This window comes from Macaca fascicularis, chromosome 6 (genome assembly GCF_037993035.2).
Source record: "Macaca fascicularis isolate 582-1 chromosome 6, T2T-MFA8v1.1".
NCBI classification, from domain to species: domain Eukaryota; kingdom Metazoa; phylum Chordata; class Mammalia; order Primates; family Cercopithecidae; genus Macaca; species Macaca fascicularis.
Genome location: NC_088380.1, coordinates 75,302,422 through 75,327,849, shown reverse-complemented (window position 1 = coordinate 75,327,849; position 25,428 = coordinate 75,302,422). Strand labels below are relative to the sequence as shown.

The 25,428-nt window shown below is 42.8% G+C and overlaps 1 protein-coding gene across 11 annotated transcripts in view; it reads right to left on the bottom strand.

Moving 5' to 3' along the window:
* Positions 1–25,428, bottom strand: part of NAIP (NLR family apoptosis inhibitory protein) — a 58,595-nt gene that overhangs the window by 15,885 nt on the left and 17,282 nt on the right. For 7 of the 11 annotated variants that reach the window (XM_005557105.5, XM_005557107.5, XM_045393839.3 and 4 more), the window contains 7 exons: positions 22,636–22,717; positions 20,991–21,042; positions 20,601–20,720; positions 17,625–17,724; positions 6,296–6,377; positions 4,942–4,999; positions 1,977–4,088 (listed from right to left, as the gene is read on the bottom strand). In XM_005557105.5, coding sequence (XP_005557162.3) covers positions 1,977–4,088; positions 4,942–4,999; positions 6,296–6,377; positions 17,625–17,724; positions 20,601–20,720; positions 20,991–21,042; positions 22,636–22,717 — 2,606 coding nt within the window. Of the gene's footprint in view, positions 1–1,976; positions 4,089–4,941; positions 5,000–6,295; positions 6,378–7,851; positions 7,965–14,833; positions 14,942–17,624; positions 17,725–20,600; positions 20,733–20,990; positions 21,043–22,635; positions 22,718–25,428 lie in introns of those variants that run through there. The other 4 variants (XM_073993602.1, XM_073993601.1, XM_073993600.1 and 1 more) reach the window with 4 other exon arrangements.

Genomic DNA, 25,428 nt, shown 5'->3' with positions numbered 1-25,428 from the left:
GCACACAGTTTCCCATTATTAATCTAAAGAGTTCTGAATGGACATTTTAAAACTGTCATTTTGATTCATCCAGCTATTTTCACATGCAAACCTTCCACATACCATAAAACATTTTTTTTACAGAGTACACATATGGAGATATTGCTGTTTGCAGCATTTACTGATTACGTACTGTGTGGGAAGCCCTGTGCTACTCTTTAGACTCACAGAAATATAGCATTTCGGCCAGGCGTGGTGGCTCACGCCTGTAATCCCAGCACTTTCGGAGGCTGAGGTGGGCAGGTGATGAGGTCAGGAGTTCGAGACCAGTCTGGCCAACATAGTGAAATCCTGTCTCTACTAAAAATACAAAAAAAAAATTAGCTGGGTGTGGTGGTGTGCATCTGTAATCCCAGCTACTCAGGAGGCTGAGGCAGAAGAATTCACGTAAACCTGGGAGACGGAGGTTGCAATATCTAGACAATAGGCAAATTCATAGAGACAGAAAACAGAAGAGAAGTTATCAGGGGCTGGTGGGAGGGAAGATTTTTTAATTTTTATTATTATTATTTTTTGAGATGGAGCCTCACTAGGTAGCCCAAGCTGGAGTGCAGTGGCGTGATCTGGGCTCACTGCAACCTCCGCCTCCCAGGCTTAAGTGATTCTCATGCCTCAGCCTCCGAGTAGCTGGAACTACAGGTACATGCCACCACGCCAAGCTAATTTTTTGTATTTTAGTAGAGACGTGGTCTCTAACTCCTGAGCTCAGGTGATCCACCCTCCTCAACCTCCCAAAGTGCTGGGATTACAGGCGTGAGCCACCGCACCCGGCCCGGAGATTTATTGTTTAATGGGTAGAGTGTGGGATGATGAAAAGGTTCTGGAGATGGATAGTGGTGATGGTTGTACAACATAGTGAATGCACTTAATGCCACCAAGTTGTACACTTAAAATGATTAAAATGTAAGTTTTGTTACATGTATTTTACCATAAGAAAAAAGTACTTGAAAAAAGATGAAAAATTTTCTAAATTTGGTAAATGTCAACCCACACATCCCAAGAAAGTTCAGTGTACCTCAAGCAAGATATATAAAAAGCAAAGCACACCTAGGCAGGTAACAGTCAAACTGCTTAAGACCAAAGCAATACTAGCAACAATTAGAAAATGAAAAAATATTTTTAATGACATTTACAATACATTCAAAAGATATGAGTATCTAGGAATAAATTTAATGAAAGATGGGTAGAGTCTACACTGAAAACTATCAAATAGTGCTTAGAGGAGTTAAGACACAAATAGGTGAAGATCTTATTTCCCATTAATTTATTTATGTCCCAGGGACTATAGGTCTTTCTTCCTTTAGGCAGCTAGGGTGAAGGTAATTTCTAAGCATCATCTCACATATAGCTAATTCTTTTAGTAATAACAAATAATTCATGTCTTTATTAAGAGCCTTCAATAATTTATTTATTTTTGAGACAGTCTCACTCTGTCGCCCAAGCTGGAGTGCAGTGACACAATCTCGGCTCACTGCAAGCTTCGCCTCCCGGGTTCACGCCATTCTCCTGCCTCAGCCTCCCGAGTAGCTGGGACTACAGGTGCCCACCACCACGCCCGGCTAATGTTTTTGTATTTTTAGTAGAGACGGGGTTTCACTGTGTTATCCAGGGTGGTCTCGATCTCCTAACTTGTGATCCGCCCGCCTCGGCCTCCCAAAGTGCTGGGATTATAGGCATGAGCCACGGCACCCGGCCCCTTCAATAATTTAATGTAAATATTTTATTCATTTTATCTAAGTTATTTGAAAACCATTCAATTATTCAGGGACTTTTCACTAATTCATGCTACTGTCAAAAAAACATTAGTGAAGGTTTATTTTATATCTATTCTGTCAATGAGCATTCATGCTTTCATGGCGTCAGAAGTTTTCAACCACTTAAAGTAAGAAAAAGAAATTACACATCAGAATAGTCATCCAAAATATATACAGGTATACCTTGTGACTGGATTGTCCCTGAGATTTCAAGAGATTCCAGGGAAGGCAGGGTGAGAAGCATTTCCTCTTCGGCTGCGCTGAGTTCCAATTTGCTTATGGAGCACTTGGTGACAGAGGCCTTAGACAGCTCAAGAGCTGGGCGGATGCTTTCAATAAAGCCTCCGCTGTGGTTTAAATGGAGTTCGATGCGCTGTGAAGCTGAGAAAACTGTCATTAGAATCTCGAGCATCTCCTGGTCTACAGCATCAATATTATTCACATGGACTTCCAGACAAGGAATCTTGTACTGCTTTGGAGAAAGTTTCCAATAGCCAGTACTAAGGTCTGGTGGTGCTGTGCGCTGGATAGCCATATAGCTCTTTACGTTATCCTCTTTTTCAGCTAAATTTTGCTCCCATTCATTCATAGGTTCAAAGGCAGAAGCATAGTCCTGATCTATAGTTGGTGCCTGTGATTTGTCCAAACATGCTTCCAGGACTGAAAAATCGAATCTGGGTGATGTCTTCTTGCCATTTATCGAGACGTGGATGCTCCTCAGCAATGACAAGCTTTCTGGGTGGTCGAAAAAGTACTGTAAGTTAAGTACTTTCAAAGTCAGTGTTCTCCCTTGAAGGAATTGCAAAACAAATGGAGAACACGCAGCAACAGTGTTGCTTTGATAAGCAATTTGCAGGGCAAGAACCAGTAAATATTCTGAAACCATTGAAAAGTAAGCTTGTGGACAAATTTGCCACAATCCCCTAATTAACTGCATCTTCAGTGAAATTTCTGGCTGGTACTTTAAGTAGTCATCATTTTCAGATATATTCTCCAATGACTCTTTTTTATCCACTAAATGGAGCAAATGAGACACAATTTTGGGCCCTGCTTTTGTTGAAGGGAGGCTGGAGACATAGTTCAAAAAATTGTTGTAGGCGCTTACAGTCATCATGGGTGAGTTGATTTGTGTCAAATAATACAGTCCCAAATCTTGATGTTCCTGCCTATCTGAATCCAGGAGTTCTATCAGCCTCATCCCCGCAAGAAATTCTTGGAAGGCAGGACTTAAAAACTGGTAGGATGGTCTTAGTCTCTGGGCTGTAAATTTGCTCATCAAGCACATGGTTAGATCTTCATCTTCATCAACCCCTGCTTCTGTGAGATCATCATCATTAAACTCAAAGCAACATGAAAAAAACCCTTTCAAGGCCAGCTCACCACAGGAGGATACAGTTGCTTTGAGAAGTTCAGCTGCCACTTTGTTCCTTAAGAAAAGGCGTTCCATATAGGATTTGAAAACAGCCACATCATAAAAGGATGGGTCAAAAGGATACTGAAACCAATGAGCGCAGACTGCCGCCACAAAGAGAGGAGTTTTCTGAATCTTCTGCAAACTTTCGTTCTTTCTAAAGTAAATCATAAACTTTTGCAGACGAGTCATATTATGTGAAAAGAGTTTCCGTAATATAAAGATAGTATTATAAAAGGGAAATGCTTTGATCTCTAGAATCGTCTCTAGGTATCGGCGGATGTCCCTGGCCCTGTCTGTACGAACAGCAATCAATAGGCAGGTCCGTGACAAGTGGTTTTTTTGAATCAGTTTTCCTATGACTTGAGGGACTGAACATATTTCTTTGTAGTCATCTAAAAGGAATAAGACCTGATTCTTCAACTGCTGGAGGATGTTTCTCATGCACATTTCAGTAACAGATACTTCTTTCTCTAGGAGTTGGTCACAGATGATACTGACCAGCCCCTGATCTGGTCTGGTGGAACTAAGGGAGAGGTAGAAAACCAGCTGGAACCTGTTTAACAGGGGACAGCATCCAGACGCCCACAGAAAAGCTATTTTCTTCAGGAGAACCGTCTTTCCACTTCCAGCTTCACCCTCCACACACATGACAGAGTTCAAGCTGGCAAAAACCTCAGGCAGCACCAGGGGCTCCTGCACAGGTTTGCTGATGTGTTTTGAAGCCATGGACAAATCACAGCCCAGCAAGTGGTCCGTGCCCAGATCAGAAGAGATATCAAGCAAAGACATGTGGCGGAAACTGGCGCTGGTATAAGCTGCTCTCAGCTGCTCATTCAGATTCTTCGCCTCTTGAAACCACTGGGCTTCACCCTGTGCCACTTCTGTAGAGAAAAGAAAGGGGAAACAATGGGGATACATAGTCACATCTCCCTCAGTCTCAACACCATGCCCTTTTCACTCCATAATTCTGCCTGTCTACTACAAATGTGTTAGGACTTTCCATAGCCATCCACGATTCCCACATTGCGATCATCTCATAGGTTTTGGCACAAAATCAGAATGTGGGAAGCACGTGTCCAAAGTGCCCCACTTGAAACAGGGACCTAGACATAATGTGTGCTTATCATAAGCACCATGGTATCCTATAGTTTCCCATTTAAAACATCTCAGGAAAGAGGCCAGGCAAAGTGACTCAGCACTTTGGGAGGCCGAGGCAGGTGAATTGCTTGAGCCTAGGAGTTCAAGACCAGCCTGGCCAACATGGCAAAACCCTGTCTCTACAAAAAATACAAAAATTAGCCAGGTGTGGTGGCACATGCTTATGGTCCCAGCTACTGGGGAGGCTGAGATGGGAGGATCACTTGAGCCTGGGAGGTCGAGGCTGCGGTGAGCCGTGATCTTGCCATTGCATTCCAGCCTGGGTGACAAAGACCCTGTCTCAAATAAAATAAAATAAAATTAATAAAAATCTCAGGAAAGAAGCTTGCTGATTGGTGCTTCTAAGGACTGGTTTGCTTGTACCTGAGACACGTTGCCTACTATCAGTTTGGTCCTGCCTGCACTCTGGAGAAGCCACAAGAACCTTGACTTTTGCTCATACACGACACTGTTGCAAATGCTGTTCCTCTTTGGAAGCTCTTTGAACAATTATAAATACTCTTTTTTTGCAACTGCCCTGTATACAAACATATTTACACATACATATAATCCTACATGCTACTTCAAAGTTCTTACCTGGCACTATAGGATCAACTGCTATTGAATCTTCAAGATGGCTTTCACTTGTGGTTTCCTTTGGAAAATAAAATCCTTTCTTAAATCAAAATTTATATAGGAGGGTGGTGCATCATGTTATAATCACTGGGGACTAAACATCTTCTAAACACAGCCCACCCTCAAATATTTATGGTGACTGAAGGGAAGGGTGCTCCAAATATAAAGCAATTAATAATCTGCAAACATCTGCAAGAGTGTGTGTTCCTCAGTAGTTCATATATGATACAATCCATAGATGAATACTATTCAAGTAATGAGAATCATAGTGTCTAGAGCAAGAAGGATCCTCAAAAGTCATTAGGTGTACCCTCTGTCCTTGGTTAACCACATTTTCAATATTACACATCTGGGATTTAGAAAGGTTATGTTTCTTCCTTAAAAAATAAGCTATTTCTGGCCGGGCGCGGTAGCTCAAGCCTGTAATCCCAGCACTTTGGGAGGCCGAGATGGGTGGATCATGAGGTCAGGAGATCGAGACCATCCTGGCTAACACAGTGAAACTCCGTCTCTACTAAAAATTACAAAAAACTAGCTGGGCGAGGTGGCGGGCACCTGTAGTCCCAGCTACTCGGGAGGCTGAGGCAGGAGAATGGCGTAAACCCGGGAGGCGGAGCTTGCAGTGAGCTGAGATCCAGCCACTGCACTCCAGCCTGGGCGACAGAGTGAGACTCCATCTCCAAAAAAAAAAAAAAAAAAGCTATTTCTATATCCCTAAACTTTTTTCTTTAGTACCATTTTTCAATTCACATAAAAAATGAATCAAGTGAATAGCAAGTGGGTTTGTGTGTGTGGGGTGGGGGGATGACAAACATAACATACCTAACACACAGCCTCAAAATAAGGTGGTATGTGTGTGCATTACATTAGTAGTGGCCTATATTCCAGAAAACTATGTAGGATTTCTCAGCTTAAAGTGGTCAGCCTATTACCTGGGTTTATGATTTTCTTGGGCACTTGCTTTTGTTAAAGTAACATCTTCTCAACCCCTAAAAAGGCCAAGTAGCAAATCCAGCCTTATTGCCCTCCAAATGAAGATCCAGAGATGATTCATTTAGTCTAGATGCTAATCAACAAAGTCTAAGAGAGTCTAGGCCTTAAAGTAGAAGAGACTGACTATACATTTCACGAAGCTAGGTATTGTGCCTGACTGGCTTATTGTGATTTCCCCAATCTGTACCTAGAACATAATAGGTGTTTAGTAGATTTTTGTAGAATTTATTAACTTATTTATGATGAGACATTCCTGTTCAAAACAGTTTTCAATTACATGATCATGTGCTACTAAAACAGACAAGATGGTGGTGATCATTACCGGTAATTCACAGACTTCACCAGGGCTCTGAAGGTCTGGAATCACTTCCACAGAGGACTTCATATTTTGGAGAAATGGACAACTACGTGTAAAAGTTAAAAGTTATAAAAATAGTTGTATGCATTTAAGTATTTGTGTTAGATTTTTTTGTTGTTTTGTTTTGTTTTGTCAGAGAGAGGGTCTCACTATGTTGCCCAGGCTGTTCTGGTTTCCAACTTCTGGCCTTGAGCAATCCTCCTCCTTAGGCATCCCAAAGTGCTGGGATTATAGGTGTGAGCCACCACATCTGGCCTTGTATTTAGGTTTTTAAAAACACTATTAGAGTGTTAGTGACAAGAATTAAGTACAAAACTATTATTTCCAGTGATTTCTCTGTCAGTGTCATCAGGTAAGGCATTTAGGTTGTGGCACTCTGCAAGAGAAACATAAATGGTTTATAAAGTAATGGTAAAGATATCAAGGGAATTTGGTGGAATGAGTGCATATTTAACACTTTTCCATGCAACCAACAAAAATGAACTTAAAGAATCAAAAATAGAAAAAAAAAAACACAACTATGAATTCTGGAACAAAAAAACCACATTAGTGGAAAAACTGGTGAAATCCAAATAAAATCTGGATTTTAGTAAATAGTAATGTACATTATATGAATTGGTACATTGATGATTTTGACAAATATGTCATGCTAGTGTAAGATGTTAGCATTAGGGTAAATTGGGTATGGCAATATATAGGACTCTTTGTATTACTTTGCACTTTTTCTGTAAATCTAAATAATTTCAAATAAAAATGTATTAAAAAAAAAAAAAAAAAAACTCTGTGAGTGAGGTGGTTCATGCCTGTAATCCCAGCACTTTGGGAGGCCAAGGCGGGCAGATCACTTGAGGCCGCAAGTTTGAGACCAGCCTGGCCAACATGGCAAAACCCTGTCTCTATTAAAAAGAAAATTCAAAAATTAACCCGTTCAAGTGATTCTTGTGCCCCAACCTCCCAAGTAGCTAGGACTACAGGCTTGAACCCGGGAGGCGGAGGTTACAGTGAGCCGAGATTGTGCCACTGCACTCCAGTCTGGGTGATGGAGTGAGACTCTGTCTCAAAACAAAACAAAACAAAAAAACAAACAAGGCCGGGCATAGTGGCTCATGCCTGTAATCCCAGCACTTTGGGAGGCTGAGGTGGGTGGATCACTTGAAGTCAGGAGTTTGAGACCAGCCTGACCAACATGGTGAAATCTCATCTCTACTAAAAATACAAAAATTAGCCAGGCGTCGTAGTGGATGCCTGTAATCCCAGCAACTTGGGAAGCTGAGGCAGGAGAACTGCTTGAACCCAGGAGGCAGAAGTTGAAGTAAGCCAAGATTGCGCTATTGCACTCCAGTCTGGGCAACAGGAGCGAAACTCTGTCTCAAAAACAAACAAACAAACAAACAGAAAAAAACCAACCAACCACAAACTACTCCATTGCCAGGTGCAATGGCTCATGCCTGTAATCCCAGCACTTGGGGAAGCCGAAGTAGGAGGATCGCTTGAGGCCAGAAGTTCAAGACCAGACCAACCTGTGCAACATAGAGAGATCTCCTCTAAAAATTAGCTAGCGGGGTGGCATATATGTATAGTCCCAGCTACGTGGGGGGCTGAGGCAAGAAGATCGCTTGAGGCCAGGAGGCTGAGGCTACAGTGAGCCGTGACTGCATCACTGCACTCCAGCCTGGGTGACAGAGGAAGACCCTGTCTTAAACAAACAAAAAATTAAAAAAGAAACTCTCCATCAGTATCAAAACAAAAGAATGGCCACAAACATACTCTCTAAAAACTATTTGCCAATCTCGTGAAACTAGGATGCAAATACCCTCTAAACTCAGGTTTGATGTGTGCTTAAAGAACAAGAGAGAAAGTTTAAAAAGATCCCTAGTTGCAGTTATTAAAATGGACAGATGAGAACTATACATGTGAGTAAGTCAGTGGCCCATTCCATGCTGCAGAATCACAGGAGAGCAGGAATAAAGCAAAGAGATACTTTTTTTTTTTTTTTTTTGAGACAAGATCTCACTCTGTTGCCCAGGTTTGAGGCTAGTGGCACGATCAAGGATCAATGTAGCCTCCAACTCCCAGGCTCAAGTGATCCTCCCACCTCAGCCTCCGAAGTAACTGGGACTACAGGCACGTGCCACCATGCCAGGCTAATTCTTTTTTTTTTGTAGAGACAGGGTCTAACTATGTTGCTTAGGGTGGCCTGGAACTCCTGGGCTCGAGGTATCCTCCCACCTCAGTTTCCCAAAGTGCTGGGATTACAGGCGTGAGCCACTGCATCTGGCCCAGATACTTCATTTGTATTGCCTTCAAGTGACTTGGCGATGAGTCCAGAAATAGAAGCATAGCTTCAGGAAAACAACAAGTAGAACTTTTAATGTTTCTATCCAAAGTCAGCCACATAGAGGCAAATAAAAACAGACCCACAGGGGAGGGGTGAAGTGGCTTACAAAAGAAAAAATATATTTTAATAGGCCCATCAAGGAAAATAACCATGAAGGAAGGTAAAATATAAACTTACTCATACAAACAAATGCCAAATAAAGTTAGTTACCAGCACAACTGCACTACAAAAAATGTGAAAGGGACCGGGCGTGGTGGCTCACCCCTGTAATCCCAGCACTTTGGGAAGCTGAGGCAGGCAGATCATGAGGTCAGGAGTTCAAGACCAGCCTGGCCAACATGGTGAAACTCTATCTCTACTAAAAATACAACAATTAGCCTGGCATGGTGGTGGGCACCTGTAATCTCAGCTACTCAGGAGGCTAAGGCAGGAGAATCACTTGAACCTGGGAGGCAGAGGTTGCAGTGAGCCAAGATTGCGGCACTGCACTCCAGCCTGGGAGACAGAACAAGACTCCATTTCAAAAAAAAAAAAAAGAAGTGAAAGGAAGCACATCAGTTAAAAGGAAAATGATAGCAGATGGAAATTTGGTTCTACTCAAAGGAATGAATAGTACAGGAATGATAACTAACAGGGTAAAAATGGAAGACATTTTCCATTGTAAAAATGTACTTAAATTGTTTAAAGCAAAGATATAACATTATATTGTAATATTTATTAAAGTACATGGAAATGAAATGTATGACAAAAGCACAGAGGATGAGAGGGGAGAAATGAAAATATACTATTGTATGGTTCATACATTTTATGTCAAGGTTATATATTTTTTTGACACAGAGTCTCACTGTGTTACCCAGGCTGGAGTGCAGTGGCACGATCTCAGCTTGCTGCAGCCTCTGCTTCCCGGGTTCAAGCAATTCTCGTGCCTCGGTCTCCCGAGTAGCTGGGATTACAGGTGTGCGCCACCACACTGAGCCAATACTTTTGTATTTTTAGTACAGACGGGGTTTCACCATGTTGCCCAGGTTGCTCTGGAACTCCTGACCTCAAGTGATCTGCCTGCCTCAGCCTCCCAGGTTACCAGGATTACAGGCATAAGCCACTGTGCCCGGCTGTTATAATATTTTTTGAAGATGACTGTGATATGTTAAATAGGCATATGGTAAACTCTACAGCAAGTAGTAAAAAGGTAAAATAAGGATGAATAGCTAATAAGCTGACATAAATAAGATGGACTACTAAAAAAATACTCAAGGAGGGAGTAGAAAAAAGAAAAAAAAAAACCCTAAACCCTAGAAAGTCAGGAAAAGAAAAACAAAGGAGTGATGAAATAAATAGAAAGCAAATGGTAAAATGGTTTAAATCCAACCATATTCATAATTGCATTAAATTTAAACATTCTAAATATTCCAGTTAGAAAGCAGTTATTGTCAGACTCTTAAAAAAGCAAGACCTGGCTGGATGTGGTGGCTCACACCTCCATCTCAAAAAAAAAAGCAAGACCTGCTGGGTTCGGTGGTTCACACGTGTAATCCCAGCACTCTGGGAAGACAAGGCAGGAGAATTGCTTGTGGCTAGGTGTTCACGATCAGACTGGGCAACATAGTGAGACCTTGTCTCTACAAAAAAATGAACAACCTTAGCCAAGTATGCTGGCAAGTGCCCATAGTCCCAGCTACTCAGAAGCCTGAGGTGGGAGGATTGCTTGAGCCTGGGAGGTCCAGGCTGCAGTGAGTCAAGACTGCACCACTGTACCCAGCGCAGGCAACAGAGTGAGAATCTGTCTCATAAAAAAATAAAAAATAAAATAAAAGACCCCACCTGTGTTGTTGCCTATAAGAAGTCACTTTAAGGCTGGGTGCAGTGGCTCATGCCTGTAATCTCAACACTTAGGATGGCAGAGGTGGGAGGACAGCTTGAGCACAGGAGTTTGAGATCTGCCTAGGCAACATAGTGAGACCCCATTACCCACAAAAAGGAAAAGGAAAAAACAAGAATTCACTTTAAATGTAGTCACAGATAGATTAAAAATAAAATGATCTAAAAGATGTAACATGAAAAAAACTAACAAAGGCCTAAAAAATACTATCAGGGATAAAGAGGGATATTTCTGTTTTTTAGAGACAAAGTTTTACTCTGTCACCCAGGCTGGAGTCCAGTGGCACAATCATAGCTCATTGCAACCTGTACTCCTGAGCTCAAGCGATTCTCCTGCCTCTGCCTCCCAGGTAGCTGGGACTACAGATGCATGCTACCACACCATTTTAAAATGTTTTTTATAGAAATGGAGTCTAGCTGTGTTGCAAAGGCCAGTCTCAAACTCCTAGCCTTGTGCACTCCTCCTACCTCAGCCTCCCAAAGTTCTGGGATTATAGGTGTGAACTACCATGCCTGCTTGGGATATTTAATATATTCTCTGGAATATGAAAGACCAAAGGGCAAAAAAATTGCTAAGACACACTCTTGAAGAGAAAGAACAAGACTATTTTGCAGGAAAATATGAAAATAAGCTCAATGGCCGGGCGCGGTGGCTCAAGCTTGTAATCCAGCACTTTGGGAGGCAAAGGCGGATGGATCATCTGAGGTTGGGAGTTCCAGACCAGCCTGACCAACACAGAGAAACCCCGTCCCTACTAAAAATACAAAATTAGCCGGGCGTGGTGGCACATGCCTGTAATCCCAGCTACCAGGGAGGCTGAGGCAGGAGAATCGCTTGAACCTGGGAGACGGAGGTTGCAGGGAGGTGGAGGTTGCAGTGAGCCGAGATGGTGCCATTGCATTCTAGCCTGGGTGACAGAGTGAAACTCTGTCTGGTGGAGGAGGAGGAGGAGGAAGAAGAAGAAGAAGGAGAAGAAGAAGAAGAAGGAGAAGGAGAAAGAGAAGGAGGAGAAGGAGGAGGAGAGGAGAAGGAGGAGGAAAAGGAAGAGGAGGAGGAGAAGAAGAAGGAGGAGGAGGAGAAGAAGGAAAAGGAGGAGGAGAAGATGAAGAGGAAGAAGATGAAGAGGAGGAAGAAGAAGAAGAGGAGGAGGAGGAAGAAGAAGAAAATAAGTTTAACATTATTAGTAATTACATTGACAAAAATTAAAATTTGGGCAATACCAAGTTAGTGAGGAAGCAAATCAATAGAAATGCATCTAGGCCAGTGGGAATGTAAATCAGTGCAACCACTTTGGAAAAAACTTTGCATTATCTAGTGGAGTTGAACATCCGCAAACTCTGTGACTCTGCAATTCTTTACTTTGTTATATATCCTAGAGAAACACACATGAGCACTGGGAAATATGTACAAGAATGTTCACAGGGCATTATTTGAATTTGCAACACTCTGAAAACAACACATGAGGTTAATCAACAGTAAAATAAATTATATATTCGTAACATAAAAACACTATTTACCAATGAAAACAAGGGAACTACAACTGTGTAGTACATATAAATATGGATGAAACTCAAAAACAGCGTGGAGTAAAACAAGCCAATTACAAGAAGAACCATGCAGTATGCTTCTTATTTGAACTTCAAGAATAGACAAAGCTATGGGCCGGGCGCGGTGGCTCAAGCCTGTAATCCCAGCACTTTGGGAGGCCGAGACGGGCGGATCACGAGGTCAGGAGATCAAGACCATCCTGGCTAACACGGTGAAACCCCGTCTCTACTAAAAAATACAAAAAACTAGCCGGGCGAGGTGGCAGGCGCCTGTAGTCCCAGCTACTCGGGAGGCTGAGGCAGGAGAATGGTGTAAACTCGGGCGGCGGAGCTTGCAGTGAGCTGAGATCCGGCCACTGCACTCCAGCTTGGGCGACAGAGCGAGACTCCATCTCAAAAAAAAAAAAAAAAAAAAAAAAAGAATAGACAAAGCTAAATATGTTTAAGGATATATATGCAGTTGGTAAAACCACAAAGAGAAGCAAGGGAATAATTAACCGAAAACTGAGCATCATGTTTACCTCTGGATTGGAGGGACAAGGATATAATCAGAATTAGGGGGTGGTTGGCATGCAGAGTTGTTTTTTGTTTTTCTTTCTTTTTTTTTTTTTTGAGACGGAGTCTTGCTCTGTTGCCTGGGAGTGCAATGGCGCCATCTCAGCTCACTGCAACTTCCGCCTCCCAGGTTCAAGCCATTCTCCTGCCTCAGCCTCCCTAATAGCTGGGACTACAGGCACGCCCAGTTAATTTTTTCTATTTTTTAATAGAGATGGGGTTTCACCATGTTGCCCAGGCTGGTCTCGAACTGTTGAGCTCAGACAGTCTGCCCACATCAGCCTCCCAAAGTGCTGAGATTATAGGCGTGAGCCACCACACCTGGCCACGGGGGTCTTTTAAGGCATTGATAATGTAAAATTTCTTGACTTTAGTAGTAGGTTCATAGGTTGCTTTTTATCCATTCTTTAAAGCATACATAAAAATTTTAGGCACTCATTTGGAGACATACTGGTTTGCAGTTTTTTTAAAAGAGGCAAAGGAAGAGTAAAAATCCAAAAAGGAGTTGGCTGGGAGCAGTGGCTCATGCCTGTAATCCAAGTACTTTGGAAGGCTGAAGCAGAAGGATCATTTGGAGCCAGGAGTTTGAGACCAGCCTGGGCAACAAAGCAAGACTCCATCTCTACAAAAAAAAATAATTTAAAAAAATTAGCCAGGCATGGTGACACGTGCTTGTAGTCCTAGCCACTGGGGAGGCTGAGGATCACTTGAGCCCAGGAATTTGAGGCCACAGTGAACTAGGATTGCACCACTGCACTTGCTCCAGCCTGGGTGACAGAGCCAAGACCCAGTCTCTTTAAAAATAAAAACACTAAAGGCCAGGTGTGGCGGCTCATACCTGTAATCCCAGCACTTTGGGAGGCTGAGGCAGGAGGATCACTTGAGGTCAGGAGTTCAAGACCAGCCTGACCAACATGGTGAAACCCTGTCTCTACTAAAAGTACAAAAAAGGCCGGGCGCGGTGGCTCAAGCCTGTAATCCCAGCACTTTGGGAGGCCGAGACGGGCGGATCACAAGGTCAGGAGATCGAGACCATCCTGGCTAACATGGTGAAACCCCGTCTCTACTAAAAACACAAAAAACTAGCCGGGCGAGGTGGCGGGCGCCTGTAGTCCCAGCTACTCGGGAGGCTGAGGCAGGAGAATGGCGTAAAAACCCGGGAGGCGGAGCTTGCAGTGAGCTGAGATCCGGCCACTGCACTCCAGCCTGGGCGACAGCGAGACTCTGTCTCAAAAAAAAAAAAAAAAAAAAAAAAAGGACAAAAAAGTAGCCAGGCGTGGTGGGAGGCACCTGCAGTCCCAGCTACTTGGGAGGCTGAGGCAGAAGAATCGCTTGAACCTGGGAGGCAGCGGTTGCAGTGAGCCAAGATCACGCCACTGCACTCCAGCCTGGGTGACAGAGCGAGACTCCATCTCAAAAACAACAACAACAACAAAACACTAAAATAATGATAATAATGATAGTATAAAAGGGAATTGATAGATTCCAGAGTAAGTTCTAAATAAAACTAGACTGCATCCTAGCTTATCCTTCCAAGAATTAAGTAGAATGTCTCCATTGTTCACAATAATTTATTACATACTAAGCCCAAATAAGAAAGAAAAATGAGGTTAACTGCTGCTGTCAAAACACCTTCAAGGTAATAAAATTAGATGGAAGTATTAATTTTATTTTATTTTTGTTTTTACCACTATACAAATGAGCAGGAAGCATTCATTTTAAAATCTGTATGTGTTCATATTCATTTCTAAGAAAAAAAAACTCTTACTAATTACATAGTGAAAACACAAATTTCTTCTTGCAATTAAACATTTCTAAAGAGTTTGATGGGTAAAAAAAATTAAGTTTAAAGATTCACAGAAAAGAAAAATTTTTTCATAAAATTTTAGAGCAGATATTTTTCTAAAAACTTCCAGCGCAGGAAAAAAAAAAAAAAAAAAACGTTGTTGTTTGCAATCAAAGGATTGAAAATCAGAAAGGCATGGAACTTCTCAATAGCACATTAGGAGCTAGTGGAAATGTAGCAATGCTTCTACAATTTACAATTAAAATGATTTCCAACCTATAATTCTACACCTAGCTAAACTATCAAGTAAGTGTGAGAATACAGGAAAAACACATATACAGATAGATCTATATGTCTATATATGCATTATGTACAACTAAAAATGTGTATTTCTTACGCAGTCTTTTCCAGTGAACTCTGATGAAGTGTTCCACCAAAATGAGTGAGTGAACCAAGAAGAGGATGACATTAGATCCGGGAGATACAACAGAGGAGATAATCTCCAGGATGCCTGTGAAGAAAGATCCCTGGATCCCAGGATGATTATAGGACAAGTTGTTCATAATCCAGCAGGCCAGAAGATTTCCAGGGAAACTCATTCAAGAAGGTGAAAATTATGGATGACTGCTTCAAGATGAAAATGGGCCAAGCGCAGCGGCTCACGCCTGTAATTCCAGCACTTTGGGAGGTTGAGGTAGGTGGATCACCTAAGGTCAGGAGTTCCAGACTAGCCTGGCCAACATGGCAAAACCCCATCTCTATTAAAAATACAAAAATTAGCCAGGCATAGTGGTGCACGCCTGTAGTCCCAGCTACTTGGGATGCTGAGGCAGGGAGAATTGCTTGAACCTGGGAGGCAGAGGTTGCAGTGAGCCGAGATCATGCCACTGTACTCCAGCCTGGGTGACAGAACAAGACTCCATCTCAAAGAAAAAAAAAAAAAGACAAATATGATGATGACTCTTTCAGGAAATGAAAATGATGAGATATCTGGTAGGTCTGGATGACTTAAGAGGAGATTTAAACATTTGGGATAATTTAAAGATGAGCTGGTGTTCGTCTTTATTTACTTAAATAAATGAAATGATTAATATGTGAATATTCTCTCAAGAAACAAAAATAAGCAATGTACATAAAAATTAAGCAGATGGCTATAATTTTTTTAAAAACAGAAAAGTTGATGAGAAATTGGAACCCTCATACATTGTTGGTGGGAATTTAAAATGGTGCAACACTGTGGAAAACAGTTTAGCAGTTCCTCAAAAAGTTAAAACAGACCAGGTGTGGTGACTCACGCTTGTAATTCCAGCACTTTGAGAGGCCAAGGCGGGTGGATCACTTGAGGTCTGGAGTTTGAGACCAGCCTGGCCGACATGGTGAAACCCCATCTCTAATAAAAATACAAAAAATTAGCCGGGCGTGGTGGCAGGCACCTGTAATCCCAGCTACTCAGGAGGATGAGGCAGGAAAATCGCTTGAACCCAGGAGTCGGAGGTTGCAGTGAGCTGAGATCGCAGCACTGTACTCCAGCCTGGGTGACAGAGTGAGGCTCTGTCTGAAAAAAAAAAAAAAAGTTAAAACATAGAATTACTATATAGCTAGAAATTTCATTGTTAGGTGTATGCCCCAAAGAATTGAATATAGTTACATGCTCCAACAGATACCTGTACCCAAATGTTCCTATCGGTATTACTCATGGTAGCCAAAAGGTAGAAACAACCCAAATATCTGCAAATAGATGAATGGATAAATAAAATGTAGTGTATCCGTATGGAATATTACTTGGTCACAAAAGGAAGGAAGTACTGGCTGGGCGCGGTAAGCCTGTAATCCCAGCACTTTGGGAGGCCAAGACGGGCGGATCACGAGGTCAGGAGATCGAGACCATCCTGGCTAACACGGTGAAACCCCGTCTCCACTAAAAAATACAAAAAAAAAGTAACTGGGCGAGGTGGCGGGCGCCTGTCGTCCCAGCTACTCGGGAGGCTGAGGCAGGAGAATGGCGTAAACCCGGAAGGCGGAGCTTGCAGTGAGCCGAGATCCGGCCACTGCACTCCAGCCTGGGTGACAGAGCGAGGCTCCATCTCAAAAAAAAAAAAAGGAAGGAAGTATTTATACAAGCTACAACATGGATAAACCTCAAAACAATATGCCAAGTGAAAGATCCAAATGCAAAAGGTCAAACCGTATGCTTCCATATAGAGGAAATAGTCAGAACAAATAAATCCATAGACACCAATTCGGTTGGTGTATCCCAGGGGCTGGGCATGGAGTGGGGTAGAGAGATAAGGAGGGCTTGCTTAATGGATACAGAGTTTTCTCTGGGGGCCATGAAAGCTTTTTGGAACTAGATAGAAGGGGTGGTTGCACAACATTGTGAATGTACTATGATAAATGCCACAGAATTGTACACTCTAAAATAGTTTAATTGCGGTGCATGGTGGCTCACGCCTATAATCCCAGCACCTTGGGAAGCCAGGATGGGAAGATTGCTTGAGCCGGGAAGTTTGAGACCAGCCTGGGCAACACAGGGAGACCCTGTCTCTAAAAAAAAAAAAAAAAAAAAAAAAAAAAAATTAGCTGGGTGTGGAGACTCGTGCCTGTATTCCCAGCTACCTGGGAGGCTGAGCGAGGAAGACTGCTTGAGCCAGAGAGGTCAAGGCTGCAGTGAGCCATGACTGCACCACTGCACTCCAACGTGGGCAAGAGAGAGACCCTGTCACGAAAAATAATAAATAAATAAATAAATAAATAAATAAATAAATAAATAAAATGGTTACTGTGTGAATTTTACCTCAGGAAAAAAAAAATAAGCAAACATACTAACAGGCCAGTTACTACTTCCTAAAGAAAATAAAGGAGGTACAGGAAAGGAAAATAAATAAAAATTTACCACAAGCTTCAGCTCTGCATAGCATTTACATAGTCATGATAATGTAAACACGTAATGTGAAAATATGAATCTAACCAAAACTATGCCATAACAATAAAGAGGCGAAGGCTAGTACAGGAAGGGGGTCATGGAGCAAAGGGATGAAAGACATGAAGACTCATCCTTCATAGCCTGAATCAGAGGAGTAGATAAAGACTCAATCTAAAGATAAAATAAGGCAGGAAATGGGGGGGGGGGGAACCAAACTGTTGAAGTGCATCCAAAGTCGCAGATGGTTAACATTCATTCCACTCACTTGGGAAAACATCTGGTGTGATTGTCTAATGGGTCATCACCTTCCTGCCACTTCTCTAAACACCCGCCACAGGAAAAGCACTGCACGATGTCCTTTATACCTAAAAGTAAGGAAACTTGATCAGTGCCACTGGCGTGGGCATCTGTCCATTAACATGCCCACATGTTAATGTCCAATAACCACCAGACCTGTAATAGTGAAAGCCTAGTCAGTCTCCAGCTGGGTTTTGTGACAGTCAGAAGCTGGTTACCAGTGAGGCAATTTTCTATATAAGACTCTGTCCACCAACGGGGTAACCAGCAAGTAGTCATTGAATGCTCCTACGCACCATGCACTTTGATGCGCACCATCCCTCTGCTCCATTCTCCTTTGATCAACCAACAGATTGGCAACCAGAATCTGGCATTGAAGCTCCATGAGGGGGCTGGCGCAGTGGCTCATGCCTGTAATCCCAGCACTTTGGGAGGCCAAGGCCAGCGGATCACCTGAGGTCAGGAGTCTGAGACCAGTCTGGCCAACATGGTGAAACCCTGTCTCTACTAAAAATACAAAAATTAGCTGGGCGTGGTGGCACATGCCTGTAATCCTAGCTACTCAGGAGGGCTGAGGCAGGAGAATCGCTTGAACCCAGGAGACAGAGGTTGCAGTGAACTAAGATAGCGCCACTGCACTCCAGCCTGGGTGACAAGAGTGAAACTCCGTCTCAAAAAATAAGAATAAAAATAAGCTCCATGAGGGTAGAGGTTTTTGCTCACTAATGAATGACATGAACCTAGAAGAGTGCTTGGCACTCACGTGGCACTCAGTCAGTATTCGTTTAATGAATGAATCGGAAAGAATATATTTAGAGCTCAAGAAAAAAAAATCAGCAAATCTAGCAGCCCTTATGTAAGTGAATGCATGATGAATTAATTGCATCTTACCACATTATTGCCAGGTTTATTACACCAGAAATAGGATTAAGTCTCTTTGTGAAATTATATGTCTTTGGAAAGAAACTGGTATTTAGCTCTGCAAAAGGATCAAACTAGAAAAAGAGCATTTCTCATCTTCCTTCCACTCTGGGAAAGCTGGGGCAGAGGAAAGCCTCCCAGAAGTATGAGATCCTAAAGCTTGCAAGATCTGAAAAGGGTGAGAGATGATTAGGATTTGTGTGGAGAGGTGGAGGATTGGAAAGGAAGAGGGCGAGGACACTGGTCAGAGGGGTCTTGCGGAAGGCTGACAAGAGGCAGACACAGTAGAGTAGGGAGAAATGGCAAACACTCTTTCCAAAGGCTTAAGATGGTGAGGCAGTCAGATTTTTTTTTCCTCAATGGAATATGTCTGCTAGGTAGAGTGACAACTATATTCTCTTTCTCTGTATTGCTCTGTGATATTTGTGACAGTTACTTGATCTCTCAGTTAAAGATCTGCATTAACCTCCACTGTAACTTATGCATATGTTTGGTCTGAGCAAGACCAGCAAAGTACCCAGGAACGTTTCCCTGATCATCGTGTATCTCAGGTAGAGATTTAGCTGAGAGGAACCAGCCCATCATTTGTGGACTGCAGAGGTGCTTCCTAATGACCAGCAGCTAAAGAGAAAATGTCACAATCTGGTGGAAGACGCTGCATGTTTAGGAATCATGAAAATGAATTCCCTGAGTTTCTCCTGCAGGCAGAATGTGGCAAAGATTGCTATCCATGTTCTTACTATCTCAAATCCTTCCATACTAATAGAAATTCCAATTTTCAGCTGGGCATATTGCCACCCAGGAAAAAGATTAGGTTTCCCAGCTCCTCTTATAGCTAGGTATGGTCATCTCCATCTGACTAAATTCTTTTTTTTTTTTTTTTTTTTTGAGACGGAGTTTCACTCTTGTTGCCCAGGCTGGAGTGCAATGGCATGATCTCAACTCACTGCAACCTCCATCTCCCAGGTTCAAATGATTCTCCTGCCTCAGCCTCCCAAGTAGCTGGGATTACAGGCGCCCACCACCATGTCTGGCTAATTCTTTGTATTTTTAGTAGAGACGGAGTTTCACCATATTGGCCAGGCTGGTCTCGAACTCCTGACCTCAGGTGATCCACCCACCTCGGCCTCCCAAAGTGCTGGGATTACAGGTGTGAGCCACCATACCTGGCCCATCCAATTAAGTTCTGATTAAAGAAATATAAGCAGAAGTGTCCTGTGACAGTTTCTAGGAGCACCTTGTCAGGGGACAAGAGGTGAGGAGAGTAACGTGTAGAAAGAAAAGACACGATGATGATCACAAATAGAATACTTGTATTCATTGTTAGTCCAGACCTTAAGGTTTCAAATGTGAAGGTTTACCACCTAAGGGAGGAATAGAAAACTGGGAGAGGATTTATGATGCAGGAAAGAAAAGGGATCTGTGTCAGGTGCAGTGGCTCACACATGTAATCCCAGCATTTTGGGAGGCCAAGGCAGGAGGATTGCTTGAGCCCAGGAGGTTGAGGCTGCAGTGAGCCATGATCTCACCACTGCCCTCCAGCCTGGGTGACCATGTTTCTAAAAATAGAAAGAAAAGAAAAAGAATCTATAAGAAATGCTGAAGCGAGGCCTGGCGCGGTGGCTCACGCCCGTAATCCCAGCATTGGGAGGCCAAGGTGGGCGGATCACGAGATCAGGAGATCGAGACCATTCTGACTAGTACAGTGAAACCCCGTCTCTACTAAAAATACAAAAAAGTAGCTGGGTATGGTGGCACACGACTGTGGTTCCAGCTACTCCAGAGGCTGAGGCAGGAGAATCACTTGAACCTGGGAGGCAGAGGTTGCAGTGAGCCGAGATTGTGCCACTGCACTCCAGCAACAGAGCGAGACTCTGTCTCCAAGGCAAAAAGAAAAGAAAAGAAAAAGAAATGCTGAAGCTAGTGAAGATTGCTGAGTGTAGCTAAATGCAAGCCCAGGAGCATCAAGTGTATGTGGGAATTAAAGGTTAAGCAAGCAAGTGGTCACAACCTACTGACTCACCTGTGTAGAAAAGACCTGCTTTGGCCAGTGCTGCAGCTCCCACAGCTGACTCCCAGGGCCAGTCCTTAAAAGAGTCCAGCCGTAGTTCTTCGTAAGCAAAGATGCTGTCATTGCAATAAGCTTGAATAAAAAGCACAGAGTGAGACCAGCAGGCTTTAGTCTTTTTTTTTTTTCCTATGTCTCTATTGCTGTGGCACAAATTAAAGAGACCAGTAGGCTTTGATATTGCAAGTATCAGTGTTCAAGTTGTCCCTTCACAGTTACAGATGGAATGATGTCTAGAGTGTGCTTCAGAACAAATGGGGGAAAAAAGACAAAAAGAGATAGGGACAAAAAAATCAAAAGAAGAACTAAACAAGCAAAGCCTTTGGAAAATGTTTGAGGTTTTACCTGATGCCATAGGTAATTCTCTCTGGACCCAGGAATTCACAAAATGTTCTGCCTGAGGGAAATTAAAATTCAAGTTGTTGTCTTTTTTTTTTTTTTTTTTTTTTTAGGCAGAGTCGCACTCTGTTGCCCAGGCTGAAGTGCAGTGGCACATTCTCGTCTCACTGCAACCTCCACCTCCTGGGTTCAGGTGATTCCCCTGCCTCAACCTCCCGAGTAGTACAGGCATGTGCCACCACACCCAGCTAATTTTTGTGTGTGTGTATTTTTAGTAGAGACAGACACCATGTTGAAGTTTTTTTTTTTTTTTTTTTGGAGACAGAGTCTTGCTCTGTCGCCCAGGCTGGACTGCAGTGGCGTGACCTTGGCTCACTGCAAGCTCCGCCTCCCGGATTCACACCATTCCCCTGCCTCAGCCTCCCGAGTGGCTGGGACTACAGGCACCTGCCACCACGCCCGGCTAATTTTTTGTATTTTTAGTAGAGATGGGGTTTCACCATGTTAGCCAGGATGGTCTCGATCTCCTGACCTCGTGATCTGTCCATCTTGGCCTCCCAAAGTGCTGGGATTACAGGTGTGAGCCATCGCGCCCGGCCCATGTTGGAAGTCTTGAGGTTGGTCTCGAACACCTGATCTCAAGAGATCTGCCCAACTCGGCCTCCCAAAGTGCTGGGATTACAGGCGTGAGCTACTGCGCCTGGCCTGATTGTTCGACTTATGAAGTATATACCTATCTGTGAACAAGAACTGAAGGAACTTTTCCCCAGAATGAAGAGTTTCATTGGCTGGAACGGCAGGGTCGTAGGAGAATTATCCCTTTAATTTTGATTTCTGTTGATGTTGCAATTGTTTTTATGCAGTGCAAGCAAGCAAACACACACACACACACACACACACACACACGCATGCATGCAAGCTGTGAATGTTTATGCCTACTCAGTAGGAAGCCTTCTCAGGGTCACTGTTTCCAGAAACTGACCTTGAAAACAGACTTGCATTTAGATATCACAGATGTACTTTGACGAATGAGGAAGTAAGAGACATAGAATGGTATCTAAATTCATCAGGGTATTATATATTGAGCAACTGACTCTTCTGGGAAAGCTGCATCCAATTTCTTTTTGGGGAAACACCTCTCTTCCCCCACTGTCTGGCCATGTTCTCTCTAGAGTTCTGGTCTTCTGAGTCATGTTAATCAATACATTCTCATTTTTATTTAAGCCAGTTTGGATTCCATTTCCCATCACTCTCCACTAGGAAATTGGTACTGATACAGGATAGTTAGCCAGTGGGGAAGAGCCAGCTCTGCGGCCCACTGTGGGTGACAGCGCATAGGTCAGGAGATCATAGCAAGCGTGCAGATGGGGCAGCAGAGGGAAGCTGGGACAAGTGGATTCATTCATAGAGGGGAAGACTATCAGGAAGGCAAGCAGAGCCCATCAGAAGCCAGCTCTGGAAAAAGAAAAAGGCTCTAGGTCAGCAAGTGAATGTGATATTTTTTCACTTTGAAGATGGGAGCCAGGGGAATGAAAGGAGAAAGGAAGAAAGAAATCAAACCCATGACATAAAAAGAATGCCTACGCCCTTCTGAGTCAGACATTTGTAGGTAATCCAAAGACTTGAGAAAAAAATTGCTGTTCTACATTACCGTTATGTCAACAAATCCCTTGTAGCTTTGAATATACTGGGCAATTTCCTCTGAGGATTTCTTACTTTGAAGAAATTCACATCTGTAATTAATGAATATAATTAAAATTTACCCCAATACTGTGATAGAGCTGTCCTATATCACGATGAACATTTATAAAAACGTACTGAATTGTTGAATTTTATTATACTTCAATAAAATTGCCCAAAAATTTACCACAAAACTTACTTAGGAGAATTACCATTATTCTCATATAATTATTTTTTATTTCTATTAGTGACAACATATGTAGTTATTTAAAATTAAATCTTCAGATTAACTTTTTTCTTGAAATAAAATATACAGTACAAAGAGACTGATTTACAGTAAATATAGGATGGAGCTTTTGATTTTTGGAATTAAGCAGTGGTGACTAAATCTAGTACCTGGGGTTATATGAAAGCTACTGGCAGTAAAGAGAACTACATTTAAAATAATAGGCCAGATGCAGTGGCTCAAATCCAGGAGTTCAACACTAGCCTGGGCAACATGGCGAAACCCCATCTCTACAAAAAATACAAAAATTAGCTGGGCATGGTGCCACACCTCTGTTGTACCAGATACTCGGGAGGCTGAGCGGGGAGGATCACCTGAGCCTGGGGAGGTAGAGGCTGCACTGAGCCACGATCAGGCTGCTGCACTCCAGCCTGGGCAACAGACTGAGACCCAGTCTCAAAAATAAACACAAAAAATCTTTTTAAAATAACAATAATATATTTATCTACCGAACAAAAAATTACCATGCATTAGAAAGTAATGTATATTAGGCACCAGGCATGATGGCTCACACCTGGAATCCCAGCACTTCGGGAGGCTGAGGCAGGTGGATCACGAGATCAGGAGTTCGAGATCAGCCTGGCCAAGATGATGAAACCCTGTCTCTACTAAAAGTACAAAGATTAGCTGGCTGTGGTGGCAGGTGCCTGTAATCCCAGCTACTCAGGAGGCTGAGGCAGGAGAATCGCTTGAACCTGGGAGGTGCAGGTTACAGTGAGCCAAAATCACGCCCCTGCATGCTAGCCTGGGCAACAGAGCAAGACTCTGAATCAAAAAAAAAAAAAAAAAAGAAAAGAAAAAGTAATGGATGTTAATTTATAAGTTTTGATTTTTTAAAAAAAGAGCATATTGAATACCATTTTAAAAACACATTCATTTCCCATAAAAGAGAAGCAGTTTTAAAATTAACTTTTAAAAATTCCTCCAATTCAGCTGGGCATGGGGGATCATGCCTATAATCCCAGCACTTTTGGAGGCTGAGGCAGGTGGATTGCTTGAGGCCAGGAGTTCGAGACCAGCCTGGTCAACATGGTGAAAGCCCATCTCTACTAAAAATACAAAAATTAGCCAGGCATGGTGGCAGCCACCTGTAATCCCAGCTACTTGAGAGGCTGAGGCAGGAGGATCACTTGAACCTGGGAAGCAGAGTTTGCAGTGAGTCATGATTGCACCACTACACTCTAGCCTGGGCGACAGAGCGAGACTCTGTCTCAAAAAAAAAAAAAAAAAAAAAATCCCTCTAATTCGAATTTCAGTTTTCTTTCTATGGTGCTGTAGCAAAGAATGGGTTGTGAACCCAAAGGCTGGAGCATTAGTCCCCGCTCTTCCACCAGTGGGGTGTGACCAACCTTGCCATCATTCTCTTAAATAAATCACAGGAGAACATGGATGCCATCAGATGATCTGTATATTTCCCCAGGGTCACGATTCTATGTGATAGGCAGCCAGGGTCCCCAGTTTTCAGGTGTAAAAATCTTTCCAAAGATTGCCCTAAGTCTGCACATAATCCATATGGTACACAATGCACGGGGTGTTTCCCTGTTCTCATGATTTATATGGATTGAGGAGGAACTCAGTACCTTAAAAACTTACCATAAAATCAGCTTACATTTATGGAGTGCCACATTTTAAAAAGTGTTAGGGTATACTCATTTTGTTGAGAGTTTATAAAAGAAGCAACAAATTAAAGCCCAAAAAGCTAAAAACAGAGTAACCAGCAAGAAACTTGGGGATTCTTGCTCTAATTCCAGCTCTTAAATTTTATTGACTGACCATATGCTTATGATGACAAACAAATGAAAGGCAAAACAGTTGGTCATCAGTCATCCTCACATTATACATGGTAATTTTTACAAAGCATTTGATCCATATACTTTTTTTCTCATCCTTACAGCCACCAGACAAGCTGTATATTATTATCTGCTGTGGAAGTTGCAGATACCAAGATGAAATCACTTTTGTCAGACCCATACAAAATAGGGCTTGGAAGGCGCGAAGGAATGGGGTTCAGGTTTACATGTCCAAGATAGGAACGGTTCCAAAGACTTTCTTTTTTTTCTTTTTTTTTTTTTTTTTTTTTTTTTTGAGACGGAGTCTCGCTCTGCCGCCCAGGTTGGAGTACAGTGGCCAGATCTCAGCTCACTTGCAAGCTCCGCCTCCCAGGTTTACGCCATTCTCCTGCCTCAGTCTCCCAAGTAGCTGGGACTACAGGCGCCCGCCACCTCGCCCGGCTAGTTTTTTGTATTTTTAGTAGAGACGAGGTTTCACCGTGTTAACCAGGATGGTCTCGATCTCCTGACCTCGTGATTCGCCCGTCTCAGCCTCCCAAAGTGCTGGGATTACAGGCTTGAGCCACCGCGCCCGGCCGGTTCCAAAGACTTTCTAAGAATCCCATAAAAATCCCTTCACGCCTGTCACACATCTCCTGCTTTGCATTGCTTGCATGTATGCACATATTTCTATGACAAGGTTTATTAC